At 51.8% G+C, this 13,484-nt stretch overlaps 1 protein-coding gene across 1 annotated transcript; it reads right to left on the bottom strand.

Moving 5' to 3' along the window:
* Positions 1-7,217: 7,217 nt before the first annotated feature.
* Positions 7,218-9,739, bottom strand: LOC144143048 (uncharacterized). Its single transcript, XM_077674868.1, has 2 exons — positions 9,288-9,739; positions 7,218-9,181 (listed from the first exon to the last, which is right to left on the bottom strand). Exons 1-2 carry the CDS (start codon positions 9,737-9,739, stop codon positions 7,831-7,833), a joined length of 1,803 nt encoding a protein of 600 aa, XP_077530994.1. The 3' UTR covers positions 7,218-7,830.
* Between the last annotated feature and the right edge of the window lie 3,745 nt (positions 9,740-13,484).

The raw sequence follows: 13,484 nt of genomic DNA on the forward strand, positions 1-13,484 counted from the left end.
ACCTTGAAAAGCCGATCCTTCTGTGGATCGTCGGGCGAGGGCATGTCTTCATTGTTATTGAAATGCAAGCTCGCCTTGATTGCCTCCCAACGATCACGTGACATAGTATCAGCCACCGTGGGGACCCTGCACTCTGCCATCCAGTATAGCCGACTTCTTGGGAGCCTACAGAGCGACATGAATGTGATCGTGCCAAGAAACTGTTCCAGCTCCTCACGAGTCAGTGCCAGCCCTTTGTTTGGGTTTTTTTGCGTTGCAAACAGATTTGTCTGCTGGACGATTTGATCCAGTAAGCAGTCATCAAAAAAGTCTCTGAAATATTCAATGGTTCTCGCACAGTGTCATTTTCAGGAAGAGTGGTATTCCAGGACGGTATTTCCCGCTGTTCTCGACAGTCTGTTTTTTTCCACTTCACGGTCTGTTTTGCACAGGCAGTTGGCAAAGCCACCACGTCACCGTTTTCATCTTCACTGCTAGACGAAGACTCTCCCAAGGGCGCAGCCCGTGCTTGTGCATACGGATCGTAGTCAACATCGTCGTCATCACTGTCACTAAGACAGCTATCGTCACTCTTATCCTCAGGTGGCAGTCGTGTGCGAAGCCCTTTTCTTCCATAGAACGATCCAACGTCCATCCTCTGCCAAAAAATAAAAAAAAAACGTCATACCTGCAGTCACCGCGAAGTGCCAAAATGGCCGAGTGTCACGAATTCGCGACATACCACGAAAGGAAGAAGCATGCAACAAAAAACACAGTTTTAGAGAATGTAGCAGCTTATGGGCAGTCTCTTGAATGCGTGCCAATAGGGTAAAAGATTTGGGGAGCTTGTACTCACTTTGGTTAGGCAGAAACCGACGAAGAAGTGAGAGCTGTCTCGCGTGGCTCGCGCTTCCTGCCAACCGATAGCACAGAACTGGCAGGATGCCGATAGATCTACTGGGTTCTAATTTTCAACATCTTGTACTAGATGGCGATACATGCCTGGAGCGCAACCACCCCCTCTTTGAATGAAACACATGACAGTCGCCGCTGAAGTGCCTAAATGGCCAAGTGTCGCGAATTCGCGACATACCAGAAAAGCATGAAGCCTGCAACAAAAAACGTATTTTGATTCAATGTAACACCTTATGGACAGCCTCTGGAATTCGTGCAAATAGAAAAAAAAATTCGGAGAGCTTGTGCTCACTTTGGTTAGGCAGAAAACGACGAAGAAGTGGAAGCTGTCACACGTGGCTCGCCCTGTCCGCCAACCGACAGACATTCTGGGTTCTTATTTTCAACAACTTATACCAGATGGCGCTACATGTCTGGAACGCAACCACCACATCTGCTGCAAACACATGACAGCCGCCGCTGATGGCAGCAAAGGTTGCGCGAGTTGCCTGGCCAGCTTATTCAGTATGTCGCGAATTTGCGACAACCGGCATTAAAGGGTTAAAACTTTTCTTAAAACTTTGCAGAGTGCCGTTTTTACGGTTCCGATCAACCGTTCCTACCAGCCTCCCCACCATATGAGGCCGCTTCGACTATGATCTTCACATTCTTTGATCTGCGATAAAATTTCTAAAGTCTGTCTTGTTTTAGCACTTTGTGCATTTTTTTGTAATTCCCCGAGACATTCTCTAGAAAATTGGGGCATTATCGGAATAAACTGTGCCTGGTAATTCTCTTGCAATGAAGTGCCGGAAAGCCAACAGGAACGCAGGTGAAGACTCGTCAGAGACCATTTCCAAGTGCAATGCTCTTGTCACAGCACACGTGACAAGTACAAAATACATTGTTCGGTGAGAGCCCTCTCATGACCTCGCATACAATGGTCCGGCAAATTCAAGTCCTGTTGTGTCGAACGGTTTCATCTTTTCCACCCTGCTAATGGAAAGCGGTGGGTACGGCGTCAAGATGGGTTTGGAGGAAAAATGGGTGCATAGCAGGCATTGATTGCTTTCTTTGCCTCTTGTCGAGCTCTTGGACACCAAAATCGCTCCTGTACGTTGTTTGTTATTGTCCTTACTCCTCTGTGCATCACTCGAATGGTGGGCATCTGCAAACACCAGTTCGGTAGAGCGATGTCTACTTGGTAGTAGTATTGGAGGCTTCACGTCACCGCTGTCGGTGAGGTTTTATAGCCTTCCCTTTATGCGTAGAATACAACAATAAAAAAATTACACCATCTTCCTGTGGGGAACCAGGAGGAGGATGCGAAGCATCATAGGGGTTCCGTATAGGTTCCATTGTGTTGCCGTTATGTTGTTTCATTTATCGGAACACGAATGGGAACGTAGTGTGAACACCCATGTAGAGACAGCGAAGAGACCGACACCCACGTTACCTGATCGAACACCTCCTGGTTCTCGTCTTTCTTTATTGCGTGCTCATGCTCCTACCCCGCTGCCCACCCTCTTCGTCCTCTTCTCTGGTTGAGCTGCAAGGTGCATGGCGCTTCCCGCCACAGCTTTCCCACGGGAAATTCAACATCCTCCTCTAAAGTTTTCAGTTTGTCGTTTCCGTTGAAGTTCAGCTTCGCGTGCCTTCGTTGTATCAGTAGCTTCTTGACGTAGTTTGAATAAGTGAAGGACATAAGGTGCGTTCGTAGCACTTGCTTTTGTCTCGGTTTTGTAGAGCAGTGGGAAGAGCGCCACGTACCTCCCGTTGCGGTTAGAGAGTCGTGGGATTGAAACCGGGCACCGCTAACAATTTTCTTTTATAGTGTAGGGGGAGAGGTGCGGATGGACGGACGACGGAGCTGAGAGCAAGAGATGCTTGGCATCTAAAAACTGGTGTAGTTGGGCTACCCATGATAAACTTAACAAAGACAACCTTGACCTTCTTGCAGCTAACCTCTTTCTTCGAGACGCGATTCCATTTGAACTTGGTGGATCCAGGCTGCCAATATTCTTCAGTAGAGAGGACTCCAGCTTGCCGCATTTGGCTTATAACATTGGAGATTAAGTGCTATGCCCATACGGTAACTCGGAAGAGTTTGTGCAGCGAGTCAAACACAGTGGCGTTCTTAAGTGGAGACAAATGCATTGTGCCTCCGGTAGTTCAAAGCGTTGTTGGGGTTGTGGGCTTTCATGCATGACATGTCGTTGCTTTGGAATGGTGGATGCCTGACAACTGGCCACTAGAATGAGTCCTTGCTCGGTGAAGTAATATAGGTACTAAGGAACTTTTAATTTACAGCGTTTTTAAAACCAAGGTACGGGAAGCACTTTCTGTGCTTGGTGAACCAGCACAGCGGGCCACAGCACGACCACACATTTGCATACGTTTTTCTGCGCAAGGAATGCAGTCGCAAGAGATTAGACATCCGCAGAATTTGGGGGGACGCTTACTGCGTGAGCGTTATTCAACAAATAGCCATCTAAGTTGTTTGGAATGTTAAAACTAAATAAAAACGTCAACAAGTTATACAATATGTTTTATATTTCCACCCCTGACAGCATTGGTTTATGCCCTGTGGTCTGGAATATTACATCTGTTGTTTTGCAACTCACAAGTTGGAATCCCGAATAGTGCATGTTTGTTTGAAGTTGATTTATTGTTTTGGGGAAATGTTTTTTACGCTCAATTCACCATTTTTGCACTGCAACGTTCATTGCTCCACGCACAAGTTGGCAGATTGCACGCACACTCACACTGACGCGCTGACGAATTCTGGTTGGCGAGTTGTTGCCAGAGGCATCGAGTGCTTACGGGCAACGTACTCCCGAATGAGCCGACCCTTGCTCGGGTGCGAACACGCCTCTTACAATACAGGCACAAGCCAGGCAAGCTCCAAAGGTGGGAGCAAAGCACATCAGATTTTAGGGCCTCTGATGACATGGAGAGCGTTCATTCACTGCGTATGCCTCGGCTAGTGATCGTTACAATTTCAAGCCCCGCTGGCGGGCTTATCTGATGCATTTTACAGCCGACATCGTTGCAGAATTGCAGCATGCCGATTACTGAAATATTGAGAATGCCCACCCAATGATAATGTTAGATGCCAAGCATGTTGTTTCATGGAACCGAAACTGAAACTGGTTTTAATTCTAATCTTGGACATTGTCCAATCACAGTAGAACCCTGTATGGACGTCATTGCTTTTAGTTGGTGCGGCCGCAGCAGACTGTGCTTGGCAGTTTGTCTTGTTTCAGGCTTTATAAAATAAATATCCCCTTGTCGGTTAATGGCCGACAGGTTCAAGCAAATTTATATTGTTGCTCCCGACAAACTCGTGGGCCATATTAACAATCGTTGACATTAGGTAGGCCTCCCCATGGTGGTACGCCGAATTATCGGCGACTGATCCAGCCAGCTGGGCCACTTTTATCTCACTCTTGTCAGCCCGCTTGAAGCACGTGTAAATAACCTTTCTCTGTCCTGGCTTGAAGCCGTCGATGGCTCAGGGAATCGAACGTACGTTGTCCATGTGACTGTAGAAGATAAGTTCTTCACGAAGTCCTCGTATGCAACACTCTTGGTTTCTTCGGTATACAGGTAGGGCTCCGGGAGGATCAACTCCCTTCGCTGCTTGTGTTCCTGCATGTATGCTTCCAACCACTCCTTCCTCTTCTTCGCCAGGCTTTGGTCGAACGCTAGCTCGATGGCAGCATCATCTTCTTTGCCTTCGTAACTGAAGGCAATCCGGTTTCGGTTAATGGCTGACAGGTTCAAACAAATTTATATTGTTGCTCCCGACATACTCGTGGGCCATGTTAACAATCGTGGACATTAGGTAGGCCTCCCCATGGTGGTACGCCGAATTATCAGCGACTGATCCAGCCAGCTGGGCCACTTTTATCTTGTAGGCGGCCGATGAGGCGGAGCGGCCGAGCCCACGTTTATTGGGGCTGAGTTGGCTGTGCCATGGTCGGAACGAAGTGAGGAGAAACGAGGGTGCCGTTCCAGAGGTGTGCGGGTGCCGAGTGTGTTCCGTGCCAGCTGGCCAATCTGCTGATGATGATGGTGGCGCTGAAGATGATAGCGGCGCTACAGGGCTCCCCCCCTAGCGCGTAGCGCGTTATGAGAAATGTGTGAAAACGATGTACTATGTACAGGTATGTACAATTTGTCCGTAGTCAGGAAGAGAGTCCGTGGGCAGTCAGCGGTCTAGTGGCTGGGGTTGAGTAAAGGGCACGGTCCTGGTCGTCGGCGAGGTAGCGTTCGGGTAAGGGGCAACCTCTGGTGGTCGAGGCTGGGAGTGCGGCCGCGGACGCATTGCGGGGTGCGAAGCGGCAGCTGCCGTTGATGGTAGAGCGAGCGGCAGGTGTAACTGGAAGGACAGCGACAAGGTGAAGCGTGGTGCATCAGAATGACGACCGGAGTGCGGCCTTGACTGTGCCCCGGTGTGGGCTCTGTGGTTTCGTCGCTGTCTTGGCTGTTTTCGCAACCGCGGTGGGAGGCGGCAGAGCGGAGCCTTGCATTGATGAGCTGCGCTGAAACTCCAATGACGTCGGATCCCCATCCTACAAGCTGGTTTCGTCTGTTTGATTTGTAGACAGACGGCTGAGCTCCGGTTACTGCATCTACCCAACAATGCCCCGGAGCATGGAATCGGTCGACGTCTGGGGACCAGCTTTTTACGCGTCTCTTGACTGCATTTGGTCATGGGATACCTCTTTTGGTGTCGGTTGTTGGGAGAAGTGTCCCGCAATCTTTGCTCCGGTATCGCCCTCGCAGCCAGGGTGTAAAGATTGTCAAGAGCAAGCTGATGTGCTTCGAAGGTAGCTTCGACTCCCGGAGTCGTCGATCTGTCGTTGGCTGCTGGAAGCTGTGCCACCTGAGCCGAGGAAGATGGATGTCGTACACCGGGACAGCGCTCATGAAGATCGCTCTCACTCGTGCCGTGCAGAGAAGTTCCGCAGCCACGAGCAGCATAGCAGTCGACACTTGCTGGGGTCGGTGAGGCCGACACAACAACGTGTGGCGCTGCGACATGGTGGTGCGCAGATTCCACTAAGCTAAAGGCCGACCCTGCAGTGCTGCAAGCCGTAGCCGGCGCTGGCGTTTCCTGACAAGGCGAGACTGAACACTGCGGCAAAGTTGTATGCACAATTGGCGTTGGAAGGTGTGGTGGTGTAGAGGATGGCGTCGGCATGAGCGTGACCGAGGTGGGCGTGTCATCACAACCATCGCTGAAGTATTGAAAAATACTGTCTGAGACGCCATAGTGCTTAAGAACAGCCTTCTTCAAGTCGTCGTAGGTCTGTGGGCCAGGTGGTGGGAGCTGGAGCTTCGCGAGGAGCCCGTCAGGTAGCCGTGTCGCTGCGAGGTGATAGCGCAGCGGCTGGCTCCTTACGTTGTTGATGACAATGTGGCTCTCGAGCTGAACAAACCATATGTCGCAGCGAGGGGTGTAGAAGTCCGGAAGGCCGCTGAGGTCTGGGAGGTCGAGATACGCGCCCATGATAGCAGACCCGTCACCTAGTGAGGGTTCGGGCGCATGGGGCGAGGGCGGTGTCGGAGGAAGACTGGTGGTGGTAACAGCTGCAGGTTCTGTTAGGATTGTCGTCTGCCGGGTTTTCATGCCGTAGTGGTTGAGGACAGTATCTTTTAATTCGTCATACGCACTGGGGCCTGGGGCCGGCAGCTGGATCTGTTCCACGAGGTCAGCAGGTAGCTTCTGTAACGTCACGAGGTACCTGATTTCCGGGGAGCAGATGTCATGTACATAACAATGGCTCTCCAGGATGACGAACCATGCAGCGTGGTTTGTGATGGAGTCAAATGGAATGAGCAAGGAAAGGTCTGGGAGGGCGATGGACGTTCGTCGCGTGCTGTTGTCCGCATTGTGGCTGGGGAAGCAGCGGTGTGATGCCATGGCGAAGCCGCTTCTCCGGGTCACCAAATTGTAGGCGGCCGATGAGGCGGAGCGGCCGAGCCCACGTTTATTGTGGCTGAGTTGGCTGTGCTATGGTCGGAACGAAGCGAGGAGAAACGAGGGTGCCGTTCCAGAGGTGTGCGGGTGCCGAGTGTGTTCCGTGCCAGCTGGCCAATCTGCTGATGATGATGGTGGCGCTGAAGATGATAGCGGCGCTACAATCTCACTCTTGTCGGCCCGCTTGAAGCACGTGTAAATAACCTTTCTCTGTCCTGGCTTGAAGCCATCGATGGCACAGGGAATCGAACGTACGTTGTCCATGTGACTGTAGAGGATAAGTTCTTTCTTCACGAAGTCCTCGTATGTGACGCTCTTGGTGTCTTCGGTATACAGGTAGGGCTCCGGCAGGTTCAACTCCCTTCGCTGCTTGCGTTCCTGCATGTACGCTCCCAACCACTCCTTCCTCTTCTTCGCCAGGCTTTGGTCGAACGCTAGCTGCATGGCAGCATTATCTTCTTTGCCTTCGTAACTGCAGGCAATCCGGTTTCGGTTAATGGCCGACAGGTTCAAGCAAATTTATAATGTCGCTCCCGACAATCCCGTGGGCCATGTTAACAATCGTGGACATTACGGAGGCCTCCCCATGGTGGTACTCCGAATTCTCGGCGACTGATCCAGCCAGCTGGGCCACTTCTATCTCACTCTTGTCGGCCCGCTTGCAGCACGTGTAAATAACCTTTCTCTGTCCTGGCTTGAAGCCATCGATGGCACAGGGAATCGAACGTACGTTGTCCATGTGACTGTAGAGGATACGTTCTTTCTTCACAAAGTTCTTGTATGTAACGCTCTTGGTTTCTTCGGTATACAGGTAGGGCTCCGGCAGGTTCAACTCCCTTCGCTGCTTGCGTTCCTGCATGTACGCTCCCAACCACTCCTTTCTCTTCTTCGCCAGGCTTTGGTCGAACGCTAGCCGCATGGCAGCATTATCTTCTTTGCCTTCGTAACTGAAGGCAATCCGGTTTCGGTTAATGGCCGACAGGTTCAAGCAAATTTATAATGTCGCTCCCGACAATCCCGTGGGCCATGTTAACAATCGTGGACATTACGGAGGCCTCCCCATGGTGGTACTTTGAATTCTCGGCGACTGATCCAGCCAGCTGGGCCACTTTTATCTCACTCTTGTCGGCCCGCTTGCAGCACATGTAAATAACCTTTCTCTGTCCTGGCTTGAAGCCATCGATGGCACAGGGAATCGAACGTACGTTGTCCATGTGACTGTAGAGGATACGTTCTTTCTTCACAAAGTCCTTGTATGTAACGCTCTTGGTTTCTTCGGTATACAGGTAGGGCTCCGGCAGGTTCAACTCCCTTCGCTGCTTGCGTTCCTGCATGTACGCTCCCAACCACTCCTTCCTCTTCTTCGCCAGGCTTTGGTCGAACGCTAGCTGGATGGCAGCATCATCATCCTTCCCTTGGTATGGAAACGCAATGCTGTTGTGGTTCAGGTTGCCGAAATACTCCTTGGCTTCTCGTGCTGTGTTGGTGCCGAGACCCTTCACGAAGTCCTCGTATGTAACGCTCTTGGTTTCTTCGGTATACAGGTAGGGCTCAGGGAGGTTCAACTCCCTTCGCTGCTTGTGTTCCTGCATGTACGCTCCCAACCACTCCTTCCTCTTCATCGCCAGGCTTTGGTCGAACGCTAGCTGGATGGCAGCATCATCATCCTTCCCTTGGTATGGAAACGCAATGCTGTTGCGGTTCAGGTTGCCGAAATACTCCTGGGCTTCTCGTGCTGTGCTGGTGCCGAGACCCTTCACGAAGTCCTCGTATGTAACGCTCTTGGTTTCTTCGGTATACAGGTAGGGCTCCGGGAGGTTCAACTCCCTTCGCTGCTTGTGTTCCTGCATGTACGCTCCCAACCACTCCTTCCTCTTCTTCGCCAGGCTTTGGTCGAACGCTAGCTGGATGGCAGCATCATCATCCTTCCCTTGGTATGGAAACGCAATGCTGTTGCGGTTCAGGTTGCCGAAATACTCCTTGGCTTCTCGTGCTGTGCTGGTGCCCAGACCCTTCACGAAGTCCTCGTATGTAATGCTCTTGGTTTCTTCGGTATACAGGTAGGGCTCCGGGAGGTTCAACTCCCTTCGCTGCTTGTGTTCCTGCATGTACGCTCCCAACCACTCCTTCCTCTTCATCGCCAGGCTTTGATCGAACGCTAGCTGGATGGCAGCATCATCATCCTTCCCTTGGTATGGAAACGCAATGCTGTTGCGGTTCAGGTTGCCGAAATACTCCTTGGCTTCTCGTGCTGTGCTGGTGCCGAGACCCTTCACGAAGTCCTCGTATGTAACGCTCTTGCGAGTACGGATTTCTGGGCTAGTTGGTGATGCTTAGACGAAAAATTCATAGCGCATAAAAACAAGGACAGAGAAGAGGAGAGACAACACGGAGCGCAAACACGGAGCGCAAACAGAGCGCAAACAGCATCATCATCCTTCTTTGGTATGTTAACGCAATCCTGTTGCGGTTCAGGTTGCCGAAATACTCCTTGGCTTCTCGTGCTGTGCTGGTGCCGAGACCCTTCACGAAGTCCTCGTATGTAAGGCTCTTGGTTTCTTCGGTATACAGGTAGGGCTCCGGAAGGTTCAACTCCCTTCGCTGCTTGTGTTCCTGCATGTACGCTTCCAACCACTCCTTCGTCTTCTTCGCCAGGCTTTGGTCGAACGCTAGTTGGATGGCAGCATCATCATCCTTCCCTTGGTATGGAAACGCAATGCTGTTGCGGTTCAGGTTGCCGAAATACTCCTTGGCTTCTCGTGCTGTGCTGGTGCCGAGACCCTTCACGAAGTCCTCGTATGTAACGCTCTTGGTTTCTTCGGTATACAGGTAGGGCTCCGGAAGGTTCAACTCCCTTCGCTGCTTGTGTTCCTGCATGTACGCTTCCAACCACTCCTTCGTCTTCTTCGCCAGGCTTTGGTCGAACGCTAGCTAGATGGCAGCATCATCATCCTTCCCTTGGTATGGAAACGCAATGCTGTTGCGGTTCAGGTTGCCGAAATACTCCTTGGCTTCTCGTGCTGTGCTGGTGCCGAGACCCTTCACGAAGTCCTCGTATGTAACGCTCTTGGTTTCTTCGGTATACAGGTAGGGCTCCGGAAGGTTCAACTCCCTTCGCTGCTTGTGTTCCTGCATGTACGCTTCCAACCACTCCTTCGTCTTCTTCGCCAGGCTTTGGTCGAACGCTAGCTGGATGGCAGCATCATCATCCTTCCCTTGGTATGGAAACGCAATGCTGTTGCGGTTCAGGTTGCCGAAATACTCCTTGGCTTCTCGTGCTGTGCTGGTGCCGAGACCCTTCACGAAGTCCTCGTATGTAACGCTCTTGGTTTCTTCGGTATACAGGTAGAGCTCCGGAAGGTTCAACTCCCTTCGCTGCTTGTGTTCCTGCATGTACGCTTCCAACCACTCCTTCGTCTTCTTCGCCAGGCTTTGGTCGAACGCTAGCTGGATGGCAGCATCATCATCCTTCCCTTGGTATGGAAACGCAATGCTGTTGCGGTTCAGGTTGCCGAAATACTCCTTGGCTTCTCGTGCTGTGCTGGTGCCGAGACCCTTCACGAAGTCCTCGTATGTAACGCTCTTGGTTTCTTCGGTATACAGGTAGGGCTCCGGAAGGTTCAACTCCCTTCGCTGCTTGTGTTCCTGCATGTACGCTTCCAACCACTCCTTCGTCTTCTTCGCCAGGCTTTGGTCGAACGCTAGCTGGATGGCAGCATCATCATCCTTCCCTTGGTATGGAAACGCAATGCTGTTGCGGTTCAGGTTGCCGAAATACTCCTTGGCTTCTCGTGCTGTGCTGGTGCCGAGACCCTTCACGAAGTCCTCGTATGTAACGCTCTTGGTTTCTTCGGTATACAGGTAGGGCTCCGGAAGGTTCAACTCCCTTCGCTGCTTGTGTTCCTGCATGTACGCTCCCAACCACTCCTTCCTCTTCTTCGCCAGGCTTTGGTCGAACGCTAGCCGAATGGCAGCATCATCATCCTTCTTTGGTATGTTAACACAATCCTGTTGCGATTCAGGTTGCCGAAATACTCCTTGGCTTCTCGTGCTGTGCTGGTGCCGAGACCCTTCACGAAGTCCTCGTATGTAACGCTCTTGGTTTCTTCGGTATACAGGTAGGGCTCCGGAAGGTTCAACTCCCTTCGCTGCTTGTGTTCCTGCATGTACGCTTCCAACCACTCCTTCGTCTTCTTCGCCAGGCTTTGGTCGAACGCTAGCTGGATGGCAGCATCATCATCCTTCCCTTGGTATGGAAACGCAATGCTGTTGCGGTTCAGGTTGCCGAAATACTCCTTGGCTTCTCGTGCTGTGCTGGTGCCGAGACCCTTCACGAAGTCCTCGTATGTAACGCTCTTGGTTTCTTCGGTATACAGGTAGGGCTCCGGAAGGTTCAACTCCCTTCGCTGCTTGTGTTCCTGCATGTACGCTTCCAACCACTCCTTCGTCTTCTTCGCCAGGCTTTGGTCGAACGCTAGCTGGATGGCAGCATCATCATCCTTCCCTTGGTATGGAAACGCAATGCTGTTGCGGTTCAGGTTGCCGAAATACTCCTTGGCTTCTCGTGCTGTGCTGGTGCCGAGACCCTTCACGAAGTCCTCGTATGTAACGCTCTTGGTTTCTTCGGTATACAGGTAGGGCTCCGGAAAGTTCAACTCCCTTCGCTGCTTGTGTTCCTGCATGTACGCTCCCAACCACTCCTTCCTCTTCTTCGCCAGGCTTTGGTCGAACGCTAGCCGAATGGCAGCATCATCATCCTTCTTTGGTATGTTAACACAATCCTGTTGCGGTTCAGGTTGCCGAAATACTCCTTGGCTTCTCGTGCTGTGCTGGTGCCGAGACCCTTCACGAAGTCCTCGTATGTAACGCTCTTGGTTTCTTCGGTATACAGGTAGGGCTCCGGAAGGTTCAACTCCCTTCGCTGCTTGTGTTCCTGCATGTACGCTCCCAACCACTCCTTCCTCTTCTTCGCCAGGCTTTGGTCGAACGCTAGCCGAATGGCAGCATCATCATCCTTCTTTGGTATGTTAACGCAATCCTGTTGCGGTTCAGGTTGCCGAAATACTCCTTGGCTTCTCGTGCTGTGCTGGTGCCGAGACCCTTCACGAAGTCCTCGTATGTAACGCTCTTGGTTTCTTCGGTATACAGGTAGGGCTCCGGAAGGTTCAACTCCCTTCGCTGCTTGTGTTCCTGCATGTACGCTTCCAACCACTCCTTCTTCTTCTTCGCCAGGCTTTGGTCGAACGCTAGCTGGATGGCAGCATCATCATCCTTCCCTTGGTATGGAAACGCAATGCTGTTGCGGTTCAGGTTGCCGAAATACTCCTTGGCTTCTCGTGCTGTGCTGGTGCCGAGACCCTTCACGAAGTCCTCGTATGTAACGCTCTTGGTTTCTTCGGTATACAGGTAGTGCTCCGGAAGGTTCAACTCCCTTCGCTGCTTGTGTTCCTGCATGTACGCTTCCAACCACTCCTTCGTCTTCTTCGCCAGGCTTTGGTCGAACGCTAGCTGGATGGCAGCATCATCATCCTTCCCTTGGTATGGAAACGCAATGCTGTTGCGGTTCAGGTTGCCGAAATACTCCTTGGCTTCTCGTGCTGTGCTGGTGCCGAGACCCTTCACGAAGTCCTCGTATGTAACGCTCTTGGTTTCTTCGGTATACAGGTAGGGCTCCGGAAGGTTCAACTCCCTTCGCTGCTTGTGTTCCTGCATGTACGCTTCCAACCACTCCTTCGTCTTCTTCGCCAGGCTTTGGTCGAACGCTAGCTGGATGGCAGCATCATCATCCTTCCCTTGGTATGGAAACGCAATGCTGTTGCGGTTCAGGTTGCCGAAATACTCCTTGGCTTCTCGTGCTGTGCTGGTGCCGAGACCCTTCACGAAGTCCTCGTATGTAACGCTCTTGGTTTCTTCGGTATACAGGTAGGGCTCCGGAAGGTTCAACTCCCTTCGCTGCTTGTGTTCCTGCATGTACGCTTCCAACCACTCCTTCGTCTTCTTCGCCAGGCTTTGGTCGAACGCTAGCTGGATGGCAGCATCATCATCCTTCCCTTGGTATGGAAACGCAATGCTGTTGCGGTTCAGGTTGCCGAAATACTCCTTGGCTTCTCGTGCTGTGCTGGTGCCGAGACCCTTCACGAAGTCCTCGTATGTAACGCTCTTGGTTTCTTCGGTATACAGGTAGGGCTCCGGAAGGTTCAACTCCCTTCGCTGCTTGTGTTCCTGCATGTACGCTTCCAACCACTCCTTCGTCTTCTTCGCCAGGCTTTGGTCGAACGCTAGCTGGATGGCAGCATCATCATCCTTCCCTTGGTATGTAAACGCAATCCTGTTGCGGTTCAGGTTGCCGAAATACTCCTTGGCTTCTCGTGCTCTGCTGGTGCCGAGGCCCTTCACGAAGTCCTCGTATGTAATGCTCTTGGTTTCTTCGGTATACAGGTAGGGCTCCGGCAGGTTCAACTCCCTTCGCTGCTTGCGTTCCTGCATGTACGCTCCCGAAACCACTCCTTCCTCTTCGCCAGGCTTTGGTCGAACGCTAGCCGGATGGCAGCATCATCATCCTTCCCTTGGTATGTAAACGCAATCCTGTTGCAGTTCAGGTTGCCGAAATACTCCTTGGCTT

This window comes from Haemaphysalis longicornis, unplaced genomic scaffold, assembly GCF_048455015.1.
Source record: "Haemaphysalis longicornis isolate Haplotype H1 unplaced genomic scaffold, Haemaphysalis longicornis Haplotype H1 scaffold_6, whole genome shotgun sequence".
Lineage (NCBI taxonomy): Eukaryota > Metazoa > Arthropoda > Arachnida > Ixodida > Ixodidae > Haemaphysalis > Haemaphysalis longicornis.